This window comes from Podarcis muralis, chromosome 2 (assembly GCF_964188315.1).
Source record: "Podarcis muralis chromosome 2, rPodMur119.hap1.1, whole genome shotgun sequence".
Lineage (NCBI taxonomy): Eukaryota > Metazoa > Chordata > Lepidosauria > Squamata > Lacertidae > Podarcis > Podarcis muralis.
Genome location: NC_135656.1, coordinates 111206355 through 111223101, shown reverse-complemented (window position 1 = coordinate 111223101; position 16747 = coordinate 111206355). Strand labels below are relative to the sequence as shown.

General features: G+C 44.9%; 1 protein-coding gene across 1 annotated transcript; it reads right to left on the bottom strand.

The window, feature by feature from the left end:
• Nucleotides 1-2975: 2975 nt before the first annotated feature.
• LOC114592021 (E3 ubiquitin-protein ligase TRIM7-like) lies at nt 2976-14561 on the bottom strand. Its single transcript, XM_028719832.2, has 8 exons — nt 13908-14561; nt 12967-13062; nt 11318-11548; nt 10279-10301; nt 9363-9478; nt 7824-7850; nt 6976-7002; nt 2976-4404 (listed from the first exon to the last, which is right to left on the bottom strand). Exons 1-8 carry the CDS (start codon nt 14298-14300, stop codon nt 3869-3871), a joined length of 1449 nt encoding a protein of 482 aa, XP_028575665.2. The 5' UTR covers nt 14301-14561; the 3' UTR covers nt 2976-3868.
• Nucleotides 14562-16747: the final 2186 nt, after the last annotated feature.

Below are 16747 nucleotides of genomic sequence, written 5' to 3'. Positions count from 1 at the left end.
AACTATCCCCAACAAAAAGGACTCGAAGTTTGCTTGTTTTTGAAAAGTGCTTTTAAACATTTTTTTCCAATTCATTACATTGATATTTTAAGGTTGTTTACATGAATATTCTAAAATGTTATATATATATATATATATATATATATATATATATATATATATATATATGCTTTCGTAGATTTTCACGGGTACAGGAATGCAGGTTTTGGTGTCCTCGGGTATCTTCCCGTGTAAAAGTTGGGGTGTCTAGGCGACGTTTCGACGAGGTCTCACTCGTCATCTTCAGGCTGGTGCTTTCGGCTTCTTGTTACTGGAACAGTAACAAGAAGCCGAAAGCACCAGCCTGAAGATGACGAGTGAGACCTCGTCGAAACGTCGCCTAGACACCCCAACTTTTACACGGGAAGATACCCGAGGACACCAAAACCTGCATATATATATATATATATATATATATATATATATATATATATATAAATATTTAACAATTATAATATAATATAATATAATATAATAATATAGTATAATAATATAATATAACAATATAATATAATATAATATGTATGTGTGTGTGTGTGTATATATATATATATATAAATAGAGTAGGGTTTTTTCATATATTTATTTATAATAAACGTCGTATAATAACTGAGGTCAAAGGAAAGGGGGAAAAAGTTCAGAAAAGGACCATCAAAATGATCAAGGGGATCACTGGTCAGTCGCCATCTCTTAGCCTAGCCTACCTCACAGGGTTGTTGTGAAGATGAAATGGGGAGGAAGAGAACCATGTACACCACCTTTTGATCCTTGGAAGGCTAAGGTGGTGTAATAAATAAATAAAATAAGAAAGGCGGCAATGTTTGGGACTTTTTAGTTGAAAGGCACTCAAGAGGCAGCATGAGAGAACTTTACAGTGGTACCTCGGGTTAAGCACTTAATTCGTTCCGGAGATCCGTTCTTAACCTGAAACTGTTCTTAACCTGAAGCCCCACTTTAGCTCATGGGGCCTCCTGCTGCAGCTGCGCTGCCGGAGCACGGGTTCTGTTCTCATCCTGAAACAAAGTTCTTAACCTGAAGCACTATTTTTGGGTTAGAAGAGTCTGTAACCTGAAGCGTATGTAACCTGAAGTGTATGTAACCCGATGTACCACTGTATAAAGTTTCCAAGCATAATTCAAAGTGTTGGTGTTGACCTTTAAAGCCCTAAATGGCCTCAGTCCTGTATACTTGAAGGAGCGTCTCCACCCCCATCGTTCTGCCTGGACAATGAGGTCCAGCTCTGAGGTCCTTCTGGCGGTTCCCCCACTGTGAGAAGCAAAGTTACAGGGAACCAGGCAGAGGGCCTTCTCGGTGGTGGCACCCTCCCTGTGGAACGCCCTCCCACCAGATGTCAAGGAAATAAACAAGTATCAGACTTTTAGAAGACATCTGAAAGCAGCCCTGTTTAGGGAAATTTTTAATGTTTGATGTTTCATAGTGTTTTTAATATTCTGTTGGGAGCCACCCAGAGATGGGCGGGGTATAAATAAATTATTATTATTATTATTATTATTATTATTATTATTATTATTTACTACTACTGTGAGAACAGGATGCTGGACTAGATGGGCCATTAGCCTGAGAGTCTCTTCTTATGTTCTTAAAACAAAAGTAAAATGGAATAGCCAGAACTAAACACATTAGAACAAATTTCCATACCAAAATCAAACACTATAGATTAATAGCGCAAGGTTCCAAGTAACATGATGGAGTCAGAGGCAATGAAAGGCATACAGCCCATTAATTCTAGTTTTGTCCCTATCTTCTTCTTCTTTTATATAATAACTTTTATTAAATTTTCTGCTTTATAATTTAATAAACATTTTACAAACTTCAAAATATCCAGTGACTTCCCTTCTTTTCTTTCCATGGTTCATTTTACATATCCAAATCCCTGCATATTTTACTATAACCATTCAAATCAATTTTCCACTTTTACATCCATCAAGAATTATTTACTCTGTTGAGTTTATCTTAATGCTGCCAGTGTTTTCAGCTGTACAGTTATTTCCCATATACTCAATAAATGTTTTCCAATCTTCTTTAAATGTATGTTTTTCTTGCCCTCTTGTTTTGTCCCTATCTTCTAACCTGTTGATAGCTGGAAAGTATTTTTAATTTATTTACGTTTATACAGTGTGCATTTTATTTCAAAATATTAGGATGCTAAGTTACATAGAAGTTAGAACATGTTAGGAAACTTGTTTTCAAATTGTTTTATGACTAGATGGGCTGGAGGAAGTTAGAAGGAAATTGTTACATTGACCATGATTAGTTTACACAACTCTTTATTTATCTTGTTTCCTTATCTTGTTTCTTTAAATTGCTGCTTTTAACTGTGTTTACCAATATTTTATGTTTCAATCTTTTTGTAAACCATTCTAAGATCTCTTTTTAAAGAATCACATGGTGTATAACTTTTATGAAATAAATAAAATGAATAAATACCCAGAAGTGGCTAAAAGCGCCTCCAGACAGTCACTATTTTGTGGTAAGTTTGCACCAGAAATTTAGGTTTGAACATTTAAAGCAGGGGGCAGCAACCTTTTTCAGCCATGGGCCAGTCCACCGTCCCTCAGATCATGTGGTGGGCCAGACTATATTTTTTTTTTGGGGGGGGGGGGGGGAATGAACGAATTCCTATGCCCCACCAATAACCCAGAGATGCATTTTAAATAAAAGCACACATTCTACTCATGTAAAAACACGCTGATTCCTGGACCGTCTGTGGGCCGGATTGAGAAGGCGATTGGGCCGCATCTGGCGCCTGGGCCTTAGGTTGCTTACCCCTGAGCATTTAAAGTGGAGCTGGTCACCTATCCCAACGCAACAAACCCACTTAACGAAAAAAATAACCTGACTTCCTGCAGTTTGGAAAGTGTCTAAGAAATGCATGAAAAAGTGTGGGCTGACTTAATAACAGGGAGGCACGCATACACTCTGAAAGCAAGTAAGGAGATTTATTTATTTATTTATCCATCGCCTTTTGAAACAAAAGAGCCACAAAGCGACTTGTGAAAGGTTTAAAGACAAAAAATACAGCAAATATCAATCGGTTAAGACTAAAGTGTTCATCCGAATAATCAATGAAGGGGTTTTGTACCCCATCCAACCAGGATGTGGATGAACGCAGAACAAACGTCTGTCTGTCGCTGTGTAACTGCCACACCAGCAAAGCGGGAGGAATATTCGGGAAAGACTAGATAAAGCCAAACCTTCATGTAAGCAAATGAGGGTGAATGCTCGATAAATGTGTTGCCCTGAGGGGCTCAGACTGTAGCCTCTTGCTTGGCTCTGAGCATATGTTATGTACTGAGTTGAATAGGGTCCAAAAGGCAGCAGTCTGATTGGTCCTAGAACAATAGGATTCAGAATACAGCAGTCTGATTGGTCCTAGAACAATAGGATTCAGAATGCAGCAGTCTGATTGGTCCACAGGAGCCACCCAATCCAGCTCCAGATGGAAGTGAATCCGCAACCTAATTGGCCTACAGGTGAATCCCGGAATTAGCCAATCACATGGGGCCCATTGTGTAAATAATGTATATAAAGCAGACATTCTGGGGGAACTTCCATTCCTCCTCACCACTATGAGTTGAATAAAGAGCATGAAATCCACTCTCGACTCCGAGTATATTTCAGCATAGATCTGAGGTGGGGAACCTGTGGCCCTGCAGATGTTGGTCATCGTTCCCACCAGCCCCTAGCCAGCATGAGGGATGATGGGAGCATCTGGAGGGGCCTCAGATTCCCCACCCCAATGATCGGAGTCAAAAGGGCCTCCATTAATGGTGTTGTGTGTGGTGTAAATGAGGATTCCCCTCAAGATTCAGCAATTCATTGTGACCCCTGAGACCACCTGGAAAAAGGGCAGGATCCTCTCCCCAGAGAAGGAGGCTGAAGAGAAAGCAAAGATCAAGCCATCTGAATCGGCATCAAAAAAGTGGACCTGGCCCGCTTCATAGTCCAGGGACACCCGGATCTTCCTGGGCCCATGGCTCAAGGCCAAAGGAGTCCACTCAGGGGAAGTTAAAGCAAACAGCTGGCAAGGCCAAGGCAGGCCGTGCGGTCTCTTCCCCACAGCCCAGATGCCTTCCTTCGGACTGAAGCTGAAACACCCCTTCCTCCTGAGGGAAACTCGCGCCACCCCTAAGGCCCACATCGCCCCTTCCTCCTCTTCCACCCCGACCTCCCACCAGTGTTTTCCCGACACAAATCTCTCGCAGCCCAGCACGCAGAATTCCCTGTCAAATCTCCTGGGGTTCTCGGGCAGGCCCCGATATCCGTCTTCCCATCTCACGCTGGTCAGGTCCTCCGAGAGAACCAGGAAAGGGTGTGCTGTGTCGGGATCCAGAATCACGTTCACTGAAGGGGGAAAGAGAGAGAAAGGAAAGAAGGTGAGCGGAGTTAAAAAGAGAGAGAAAAAGAAAAGGTTGAACTTGGTGGCTGCCGAGTGACTAGGGCCTCCCCATAATAATACTAATAATTAATAATAATAATAAATTTTTATTTATATCCCGCCCTCCCCAGCCGGAGCCAGGCTCAGAGCAGCTAACAGCAATAAAAGTAACACAGCATTCTAAAATCAATATTATAAAATCAAATGGCAACCACTGGGCCAGAGTTCTACAAGGATTGCCAAAGGAGGGGGTCAGGCTGTGCCCTGGCCAAAGGCCTGGTGGAACAGCTCTGTCTTGCAGGCCCTGCGGAAAGATGTCAAGTCCCGCAGAGCCGTCTCCTCCACTTCCCCTGCCTGCTTCTGAACTTGTTCCTTTCCTCCCTCCTTTTGGGGCTCGCCCACACTTCCGCTGTTCCCGTACCTAGAAAGCGTGGGTCAAAGCAGTTTTCCGCTTGGCCCACTTCCTCCCCAGGGAAAACCCTTCGCCCCAAAATTCTGGATATTCTGGATATATCCTTTATTGAGTTTGCTTATTAGTACAGTTATTCCATTCGTTATTCAAGACGTAATAAGCTACACACAAAAAACCAAAGTAATTCAACATCAAATAATACTGCTACATTAAGTCTTAAAATCTTTAAGAGTGACTTCCCTACACCTCATTGCGGCTCCTTACTTCTTCTTTACATTTTAACTTTGTCCCTTTTCTTCTTTTAATTCATTGATTGTACATAATATGCATTATCTATTGTTATCTATTTTGAGAAAAGTAAAGGTAAAGGGTCCCCTGACCATTGGGTTCAGTAGCGGACGACTCTGGGGTTGCGGCGCTCATCTCGCTTTACTGGCCGAGGGAGCCGCCGTTTGTCTGCAGACAGCTTCTGGGTCATGTGGCCAGCATGACTAAGCCGCTTCTGGCGAAGCCAGAACAGCACACGGAAATGCCGTTTACCTTCCCACCAGAGTGGTACCTATTTATCTACTTGCACTTGACGTGCTTTCAAACTGCTAGGTGGGCAGGAGCAGGGACCGAGCAACAGGTGCTCACCCTGTCGCGGGGATTCGAACCGCCGACCTTCTGATCGGCAAGCCCTGGGCTCTGTGGTTTAGACCACAGTGCCACCCGCGTAGTAGTCAAAGCATATTAAGGATTTTGTTTGGGAACAGTGTTTTTCTAAATACAATCTGTAACAATTTTTGGGTTGATTGGTTCCTGATTACCTTTGTCATTTTTGCTAGTTCTAAGTATTCACACAATTTAATTTGCCATTCTTCCTTCGTAGCGGTTTTCTCTCCCTTCCAATTTTTAGCAGTCAGCATTCTCGCTGATTCTTATACCCTTTGTCTGAAGATAACAGGGCGGTTCACAATATAAAAGCACAAAAATGCATGCCCATAACAACCAACAAAAAACAGAGGACATCACGGGGTCAGCTCACACCCTCCCTCAGCTTCCACACTGGGAATTTAAAGCAAAACAGTCACACTGAGGGCTTGTCCACACTTGCCTCCCCATCCCACTTTTTCCAGGCACCCTTTCTTCGGCCCCAGAGATTTCCCCACAAATACCTGCTCTTTGAAGCTGAATCGGAGCAAATGGCAATCTGCGGGAAAACTTGAATTGATGTTTGATTGATGTTTGCTCTGATTGAGCGCTAAAGAGCAGGTTTTCAGGAGGAAAGCGCTAGGGCAAAACAAACAAATACTCGGATGCAGAGCTTTTAAGTGCAGAACCTGTGCCTAGGAAGCATGGGGCAAAAGATAAATGTGGATAAGCCCTTAGTTAAGTCACTTTTTTATGGAGAATCTAAGGTCTGTCTCTCCTCCCTATAAATCAGCTCTATCACTTTAACCCTTCCCTTTTCAATAGCATCACAGCTGAGCCAATTTCTCCCCACCCCATCAATTGCGACTGAGGAGGATGAATCATAGCTGAGCGTGCAGTAAAGGGGGAGGGAGAATTTGATACTGCCCCTCACATTATGGTCCCATTGAAAACTTCCCGCTTCACAACATCTGGAGATGGAAAGAGAAGATTCTGCTCACAAGGTTGCAGAAAGTTGTTTGGAATCTATTAAGTCTGGAAGAACTGCGATTATATTGGCAATTTAAAGCAGAAGAGCAATGACTGGCTGCTGGCAATTTTTAAAAATGTTTTAATTGATCTTAACATCAAAAATGTTTTTTTTTCATGTTCTTCTTATTTTTTAAAATAGTTTTTATTTTCTTTTTAATTTGGTGGTGGTGGTGGTTGGTGTTTAATTTTACTTTGGTGTTTGCCTCCCTATGTTCCACTGGAAGGAACGTCAATATAGGCATTTAATAATAATAATAATAATAATAATAATAATAATAATCCACATCTGCAATCTCTGTGAGCCACTACTCTGGTCTGCCTCTATCAGTCAGGTTCTTTGACATTTCTGAAAGAAAGGTGTGTGGAACCACCTGCCAGATGCAACCTCATTATAGATATTTAAGCCTTCTTCACCCATCAAGAGTCCCCCCATCTGCTGCATTTTCCTGCTAATATTTACCTTTGCTCATTGTTTCCTTTGCCGGCTCTGTTTTTGGGGAATAAAATGTGGAGAAACGTAAAGCGAGATAATAATACATATAGCAAGTATGTCGTTTCATGAAAAAAAAAAGAACGATGAAAGAAACACAGAAAACTGAGATGAGCATTTTAATTAGAAACCTAGGAAGCCATATAACAAGGCTGAGTGTTATAATCACAGAATCGCAGAATTGGAAGGGACCCCAAAGGGCATGGTAGTCCAACCCCCTGCAATCTAATTTAGTATTGTCTACACCAGAGGTTTTCGACCTTTTGGAGTCCACGGCTCCCTTGAGCAACTACAGTGGCACCTTGGGTTATAGACGCTTCAGGTTACAGACTCAGCTAACGCAGAAATAGTACCTTGGGTTAAGAACTTTACCTCAGGATGAAAACAGAAATCATGCGGAGGCAGTGGGAGGCCCCATTAGCTAAAGTGGTACCTCAGGTTAAGAACAGTTTCAGGTTAAGAATGGACCTCCAGAACGAATTTAGTTCTTAACCTGAGGTACCACTGTACATTTTTTCTGCAGCTTCCCTCTGGAGCTCAGTTATGTCACCCCTTGCCTGCAGCGCTGGCAGCCTCTTACCCCTTTTTGAACACCCTCCCTTGTGGAGGGTTCCCTCAGCCTCCTCTCCCCTTTCCCCTCTCCTTAGGAGTCCTCCAGGAAACCTCGCCAAAACCCCAAACTGCATCATTTCCTCTCCACCTTTCACCTGGTGCAATGCAAACACTTTCCTCTCCCCATCTCTCATTTAAAAGTGGGACTCCTCCCATCGTCTCCCCTCTCCAGAGTTTTGCTTCCCATAAAACTACCACAAAATTACCTTTGCGCAGTGCTTCTTCCAAAGACTCTGTTATGGGAAGGAAAGGAGGACAAATTTACTTCAGGTGAGGCACATAGCAACATGAGTCAATCACAAAATAACTTTGTACGACCAGCATTTAAATAACTCTAGTGAAGAAATCTATGCTTCTTCTTTAAAAATTTGAAAACTGCTTTATGTGTAAAGGGAAGCAACTTGATGGAGAGGAAGAATCGAAGGAGGAGGAGGAGGAGAAGAAGAAGAAGAAGAAGAAGAAGAAGAAGAAGAAGAAGAAGAAGAAGAAGAAGAAGAAGAAGAAGAGTTTGGATTTGATATCCCGCTTTCTCACTACCCAAAGGAGTCTCAAAGCGGCTAACATTCTCCTTTCCCTTCCTCCCTCACAACAAACACTCTGTGAGGTGAGTGGGGCTGAGAGACTTCAGAGAAGTGTGACTAGCCCAAGGTCACCCAGCAGCTGTATGTCTCATACTCAGAGTAGACCCATTGAAATTACTGGACCTAACATGCCCATGGCCATTAATTTCAATAAGTTTACTTTGAGTAGGCATGACATTGACTACAATACAGGAATACTTTCCCTAAGGGGCCACTTTACAATGGCATAAATTCCGCCGTTTGGGGCGCCCTGGATTCGGCAGCGCAGGATCTTCCTCTGGTCTCTGCTTCAGACTCTTTTGGTTCCTTTTTTGGAGTGCACATTTGTTGATGACAGAGAGATGGAGAGAAAACCCTGCTGCCACCACACTTGCTTTGGCAACGAAAACCAAGGGAAGAGAAGAAACAGGAGACGCCGGCCCCGTCGGCCAATAAAGCAAGATGAGCACCGCAACCCCAGAGTCGGTCACGACTGGACCTAATGGTCAAGGGTCTCTTTACCTTTACTATAACGTTTACTGCACGTGTAACTTGTTAAGATAGAGTTGTACATTTATCCACTCCATGTTTACAGTATCTCCAGGCTTTGTCTTGCACATGGCACCTTAGTATGTTTGTTGTTTGAATGGTTACAAGTCTATCTCTATTCTAGTTATTATTCTAGTAAATTTGGTTTTATACTTATAAGCCAGTTTGTGGTGGCATTGTTTTGTGACATTCCTGATAAGCCAGTATAATGTGGTCTGTGGGTCTCCAAACTCTGGGAGACCCTCATTCCTCTTACAGAGCTACAGTTCTCAGAAGGATCTGATTATTAAACTACTCCCAGCATTGTAGTTTTGTGAAGTGAGAAGATTTCTCTGCACTCTTGACAAGTTACCATTCCCAGGATTCCCAGGACAAGTTACCATTCCCAGGGGGTGGGAAGCCATGACTGTTAAAGTGATATAATAACAGTGCTTCAAATGTTTGGTGCAGAGGTGACCTTTGATGAGGAGCATCCTTTTACGGAAGACACCCTGAGCCCCATTTTAGGAAACGGGAAGAGGTGTGACACAGCCTCACCTGTCAGACACCTGGGACATTGCAGAGAAAGCCAGCCCCTCGCTTTGCATGCACCCAGTCTGGAAAACCCGCCCGCCTCCTAGAGCTGTCCCCCAATACCTTCAATTTCTTCCATGACCTTTTTGAGAACCAGACTTTTATGAGAGTAACTTCTGAGTCCTTCCTCAGGCCCTGGAGAAAGCTCCACCACCTGCCTCAGTTGCCCCTCCTGATACCTGGAAAGAAGTTGAGAGCCAGTTAAAAGAATGGTTTGAAAGCACTGTCTCCTCCTGCAGGCCTGAATCACAAGGAATCCATGACCCTACAGATATTGTTAGACTACAACTCCCATCAGCCCCAGCCAGCATGGGCAATGGTCAGGCATGATGGGAGCTGTAGTTCAGCAGCACCAGAAGAACCTTATCCCGTTGTAGCATGAAGCGGCAGACCGGATATCTTATTTACTCGTGACAAGGTTCCTTCAGCAATACCTCGGTTTTCGAACGTCTCCATTGTCGAACATTTCAGTTTATGAACGCCGTAAACCCAGAAGCAAATGCTTCGGTTTCCGAACACATCTCGGAAGTTGAATATGCCACGCAGCTTCTGCTGTGTGCAAGATCCTGAAGCCTAATTGTCGACTGTTTTCGGTTTTTGAACGTTTCAGAACTCAAATGGTCTTCCAGAATGGATTACATTCGTAAACCGAGGTACCGCTGTAATTGGTGAGTGAGTGTTAGAGAGCGAGACAAAGTGAAAGCGAAAGAGAGAGGAGTCCGCTGCTCAAAACCTTCACTTCCTTTTGACCTCACTGTTTACGATACTGCCCCTCCCTCTCCAACTATGTAGCTATGTTCCTGAAACTCATGGTAACAACATCAGGTATCCGATCAAGGGAACAGTCATCCACGGAAGCTTACACACCCGAATAAATCCATTTGTCTTTAAAGGTGCCGCAATATCCTTTGTTGCTTTTGCTGCAAGAGACCATCAAAACCAGAAAGAACAGCAAGCAGAGAGAGGAAGAGTCACATACCTGCTCAGGGTATTTTTGATGTCCTGAAAGAGAGAGAGAAATGGGTCTCAGGTTGGGACAGGTGAATCTGTTAATTCCACTTTCCTGCAGCTTCTGATTTTGGCAGCCCTAAATGCAGCTCTCGACATTTCCAAAACTATTTGCGATGGAAGTCCTTCATGGAAATTCATCAGTCTCCTAATAAATGTGCATTTTTCTATGCATTTCTCCCTCAAATATACACATTTTTGTACATCCATTTCCCTTAATACAATGCATTTTGATGCTATTTTCATGGGCGTATACATTTTTACCTCATTATACGCGTTTTTGTACCCAGTGTTTTGCTGGAGACGTGCGCGGCAAAATTAAGAGACGTGCAAATTTTGAAGGATGCCTGTGTCAGTTGCCTTGTTTCAGACTTATTTAATAATTCTTATACAGTGGACGCTCAGGTTGCGAACGTGATCCATGTGGAAGGCATGTTCGCAACCCACAGCATTCCTAACCTGCGCCTGCGCATCTGCACATGCGCGGGTTGAAATTCAGCACTTCTGCGCATGTGCAAAGTGCGATTTAGTTCTTCTGAGCATGTGCAACTGCCAAAACCCGGAACTAACCCGTTCCGGTACTTCTGGGTTTCGGCGGTCCGTAACCCAAAAAAATGCAACCTGACACGGCTGTAACCCGAGGTATGACTGTACAGTGGTACCTCAGGTTAAGTACTTAATTCATTTTGGAGGTCCGTTCTTAATCTGAAACTGTTCTTAACCTGAAGCACCACTTTAGCTAATGGAGCCTCCTGCCGCACCGCTGGAGCACGATTTCTGTTCTCATCCTGAAGCAAAGTTCTTAACCCAAGGTACTATTTCTGTGTTAGCGGAGTCTGTAACCTGAAGCGTATGTAACCTGAGGTACCACTGTACAGTGTTAGAAGCTGAGATATGAAAGATAGGAGGTAAATGTCACCTTAAACCTAGGTTATGGGTGCAACAATGGAAAGTCTAGGCGCGTTTTTTCATAACAAGAGAGTGGGATCCATCTCCGTCTCAAATCTCACCTGCAAGAATTTGCTGTCTGGCTGCTGCCTCTTCCTCTCCATGTCGCTCATAAGCGTGTTGAGGCGGAAAGACTCATCGGAGAGGCTGGCAACATTTTCTTTCCATGTCTTCTCAACCTCTCTCTCCAGATCTCCTAGCTGGGCCAGCCAACGGCGCTCGTTTTCCTTAAGGAACTTCTGCATTTGCTTGAAAACACACCTGATATTGAGTTTCTCCAATCCCACCTGTGACTAGAGGGGCAAGGGGGAAGAGAGACATAAGGAAAGGTGGCAAACAGGCGAATAGGAGACTGGGTTGTATCCGACGCTGTTGTCCCACTTGCACAACACACTTCTGTTCACACAACAGAATTCCCCTTTCCTTTTCTACAATCCCCAGGCGACCTCAAATCTGCTCCAGGGGGATAGGGGAACGTCCAGAGCAGATTTTTAGGGGGGTGAGCGGGGAGGACATACAACCCCTCCAAATTAAGCAACAGTATGTGCCTGTAGCAACGAATTACAGTGGCACCTCGGGTTAAGTACTTAATTCGTTCTGGAGGTCCGTTCTTAACCTTTAGCTAATGGGGCCTCCCACTGCTGCCGCGCCACCGGAGCACAATTTCTGTTCTCATCCTGAAGCAAAGTTCTTAACGTGAAGCAATATTTCTGGGTTAGCAGAGTCTGTAACCTGAAGCGTCTGTAACCTGAAGCGTATGTAACTCGAGGTACCACTGTAATTTGGCACATAGTAATAATAATAATAATAATAATAATAATAATAATAATAATAATAATAATTTATTATTTGTACCCCACCCATCTGGCTGGGTTTCCCCAGCCACTCTGGGCAGCTTCCACAGAGACCAAAAATAAACTAAAATCACACATTAAAAACTTCCCTGAACAGGGCTACCTTAAGATGTCTTCTGAATGTCAGATAATTGTTGATCGTTTTGACATCATGATGCTTCCCTTCCTCTGGCAAGTACTGACGGTCTCCACAAGACCCGTACCCATGTATTCTCTTAAAAGGTTTTCTGGGCACCTTATACCTCAACAGCCTGCTACGTCCAGCGGCGGAGGAAGCCTCTTGGGCACCTGGGGCGGCATGCCAAGGGACGGGGCAAACTGCCCATAGGGGCAAGGCGAACCGCCCATAGGGACGTGGTGCGCACGGGGGACAGGATGGGACTGCATGGCACAGCCACTGTCCGCCCACTGCCTCCCCCCAGTTGTAGATCAGCTGAGGCCCCACGGTGCACCCTGTCTCTACTGGCACCGCATGTCCTGTCCCGTCCCTATGGGCATCCCTATTGGCGTGGCGGTGATCCACCCGGGGGGGGGGTTGTCACCCCCCCTCAGGGATGACACCTGGGGCAGACCGCCTGCACCGCCCCGCCCGTTCTCCGCCGCTGGCTATGTCGGTTCAAAATGTGCATTGAGGATAGTTTAAATTGCTTGTTTTAAATTGCATTTTGAATAATTCCGTCATTTGGAAATGTCTGGGGGAGCATCTGCTTTGCATGTGTCTACAATGACAAGAATGAGCTTGTGTGAAATTGGTAGTACGGTCATCCCTTGGAAGTTGAACGGAATCTGTTCCAGAAGTCCGTTCGACTTCCAAAATGTTCATCCCCAGTACTGGAGCTGGAGGAACAAACACCTACTAAATATTTCTGCTTCTTCTCATCTTCAGCCTGTTCCCGGTGCAAAATGTTTTCTCTCTTTTTCTCCAGGGCTTGGAGCTGGGCCACGATTTTCCCCTGCACAAACAGAAAAAAAAGACTTTTGCTTAGTCAGCCAGTCCAGTTTCCCCCAACTGAGTTCCTTATAAAGCCAAGTCTGATCCGATGGACTGTAGATGAGGCCCAGCTCTTAATTTCAAAGCTTCCTGGTTTTGGCTGCCGGGGCGACAACAACGACAACACCACCACCGACACAATCCTCTTGTGATTCGCTACATGACCCCACCTCTATTTTGCATACTTAGATTGTAGGTCTTTCGTTTATTTAAACACTTAAACACTTTATATGCCGCTTAACTACAATTGTGCTATTATTATTAAACATTTGGGAATCAAGAGGCCTTTCTAACCTATTGCAAATCACCTACAGTTCCACCAGCAGATCCCAAACTACCTTCTGCCTGTAAAGGTAAAGGGACCCCTGACCATTAGGTCCAGTTGTGGCCGACTCTGGGGTTGCGGCGCTCACGCTTTACTGGCCGAGGGAGCCAGCGTACAGCTTCCGGGTCATGTGTCCAGCGTGACTAAGCCGCTTCTGGCAAACCAGAGCAGCGCACGGAAACGCTGTTTACCTTCCCGCCGGAGTGGTACCTATTTATCTACTTGCACTTTGACGTGCTTTCGAACTGCTAGGTTGGCAGGAGCAGGGATCAAGCAATGGGAGCTCACCCCCGACATTCTGATCGGCAAGTCCTAGGCTCTGTGGTTTAACCCACAGCGCCACCCGCGTCCCACCTTCTGCCTAGTGCTGGCTTAAATAAAAGAACAGCAGTGCTCTCCACACCATGTACCATTTCAGACTCATCTATTGTGTCTCCTCCTGCTCTATCCATCTGGACCCCCAAACAGTGGCAATTCCCTACCTTATACTCCTGGGCAGCCTCCTGCACAGGGACGACCTGATGATCTCGGTGCTCCTTGGATAGGTTGCAGATCACGCATATGAGGACCTGGTCATCCTTGCAGAAGAGTTTGCAGGGTTCCTGGTCCCCCTTACACAGGTTAGCGTTTTTCCCCTCCTCAATTTTCCTGATTATTTCGACCATGTTTGCCAGTTTCCTGTTGGGCTTGAATTGCCGTGGCTTCAAGGCTGCTCTGCACTGAGGGCAAAAAGGGTTCTTCTCCAGCCCATCTCTCAGGCAGGCTCGGCAGAAATTGTGCCCACAGTTTGTAGTCACTGGATCTTCGAAATAGTCCAGGCAGATGGAGCAAGTCACTTCTTCGAGAAGCTGCTTCTCAGGCATTCCTGCTGCCATGTCTGCCTCTCCCTGGGCGAAACGACAGCCTTGGTTTCGTTTTCTGATTCCTGTTACTGCCAAGGTGTTTACTCTCCTGCTTCTACTTCAAGGGAGGGCAAGCTCTGGGGCATACAAGAGCCCCACTGAGGATAACAATGGATTAAGCCTTGCCCTTATTGTGCTCTCCACATCTATTTTTAATAATGAATTGGGGAGAGGCAATAGCTCCTTTTGGTTTCTGTTATGTTCCTTCTCCTTCCTCCTTTTAACGGATAAACAACTCTGTCCTTCCCCGCCGCTGCTGAGGAGTTGAGAGAGTTTCTCACAATCCCTTTCTTACTTCCTTAACAAAAGCGTCAGACCCCTGTCTCAAGAAAGAGGGAAGTGGTGCTCCCCTTCTCTGTATATATATATATATATTTAAAAAAAACCCTTTCAATTTAGTTTTATATTGGTACCTCGGGTTACAGACGTTTCAGGTTACAGATGTTTCAGGTTACAGACTCCAATAACCCAGAAATAGTACCATTGGTTAAGAACTTTACCTCAGGATGAGAACAGAAATCGCACAGCGGCGGGGGAGGCCCCATTAGCTAAAGTGGTATCTCAGGTTAAGAACAGTTTCAGGTTAAGAACGAAATATGTTCTTAACCCGAGGTACCACTGTATTAGCTAAACAGAAGGACAAGAACAACAAAACAGCAGCGGTGAGAGAATCAAGGGCCACTGTGCTCTAAATGCAGGTGTTGCTTGGTTCTTAAGGGTGAGCCAATTTGTCCTTTTTGAGTTCACGTTGTCATTTTTCCAGCCTTAAACTCAGTTCTCTACATTTCCACATTAGTTGCAGAGCCGCCTTTCCCACAGGGCTTAGTGGCGCGTTGTGCCACGGCACAGACATCTCAGGGGCGCCCCAGCGAGTGGGGGAGCTGCGCAGCTTTGCCGGTGGCCTCCCCTTTCCCTGCACGCCCCGGTGTCCAGCTTGCTTCCCACGCCTCCTGTGCATGGCAGGAGCACGGGAGGGGAGCCCCAAAGAATGGTTTCGAAGAGGATGCTGGAGTCTCTCTCAGCAGCTCCCTGTCAGAGCTCCCCACCAGCAAGCAAGGACCCCGTCTCTTCCTTTTCAGAGCGGCGGCTTCCCAAGTGCATTTTTATTTCTCCCTTATGTAGCGTTGCGAAATGCAGTGGACTGCACATGCACACCTGCATGTGTGGTTGTGGGCGAGGACAATCTGCTGCTGTCCCACCACACCCACTCACTTTGAGGGGATCAGGGAGCAACCGGGGTTGGCGTGTGTGTTTGTGTTAAAAACCCCCGAGGTACCAGTATCATAGAGTTGGAATAGACCACAAGGGCCATCGAGTCCAACCCCCTGCCAAGCAGGAAACACCATCAGAGCACTCCTGACATATGGTTGTCAAACCTCTGCTTAAAGACCTCCAAAGAAGGAGACTCCACCACACTCCTTGGCAGCAAATTCCACTGTCAAACAGCTCTTACTGTCAGGAAGTTCTTCCTAATGTTTAGGTGGAATCATATCACCCCTTAACCTCCTCTTCTCCAGGCTAAACATGCCCAGCTCCCATGATGACAGGAAGGATTCGAAACCTGCAGGACCAGAGATTTACAGAAGATTGGAAGAAGTATATGAATTATTTGAAGAGCAACTGTAATCAACAAATTACGCTAGTGGGACTACAAAAAGTTTTGTAAGGAGAAATATACAAAGCGTTACAAAGTAGAAAAAGATAGAGATATTGGTTATGAGTTTGAAATGTAATAGGGAAGCTAAGAAATGCATACTGAGAGATTAGATTGGGAAATTTTCAGACAGGACTGATGGAAGTCAAAAAAATTGAATAAGATGTAAAAGTATGTTTAATTACTGTTGAAAATGGTATGTTAAAACACACACACACACACACACACACACACACACACACAGACACACACACACATATATATATATATATATATATATATATATATATATATATAAATGCCCTCTCCTTTCTGCTTTCCTCTGTCCCACTTTATCTCTCTCTTTTCATCCAGTAAAGGAAGGGTTGTAGGTTCCCCTCACCCCCAGATCTTGCCTCTCCTTCCCTGTAGTGAAATCTGTGGAATTCCCAATTTCAGGTCAACAACTCTGGGGAGCCTTTCCTACAAAAGGTCAACAACTTTGGGGTCCCCCCCTTAAAAAGGTCAACAACTCTGGGAAATTGGGGGGGGGCGCCACCGGTGGGATCTTTGCACCACGGCGCCGGATATGCTTAAGATGGCCCTGATTAGTTGCTTAAATAATAATAACAAAAGTTCTCATGAGGGGGGGGCAGAACTTGATTGGATATAGATAAGAAAACCAGAACATCGCACACACAAACACACCCCTTAAGGCACAGCGTGCACACCGTGCCTGACTTCTGCTGATGTTGGAGCTCACAAGAACTGTAAGCTTTGATGTGCA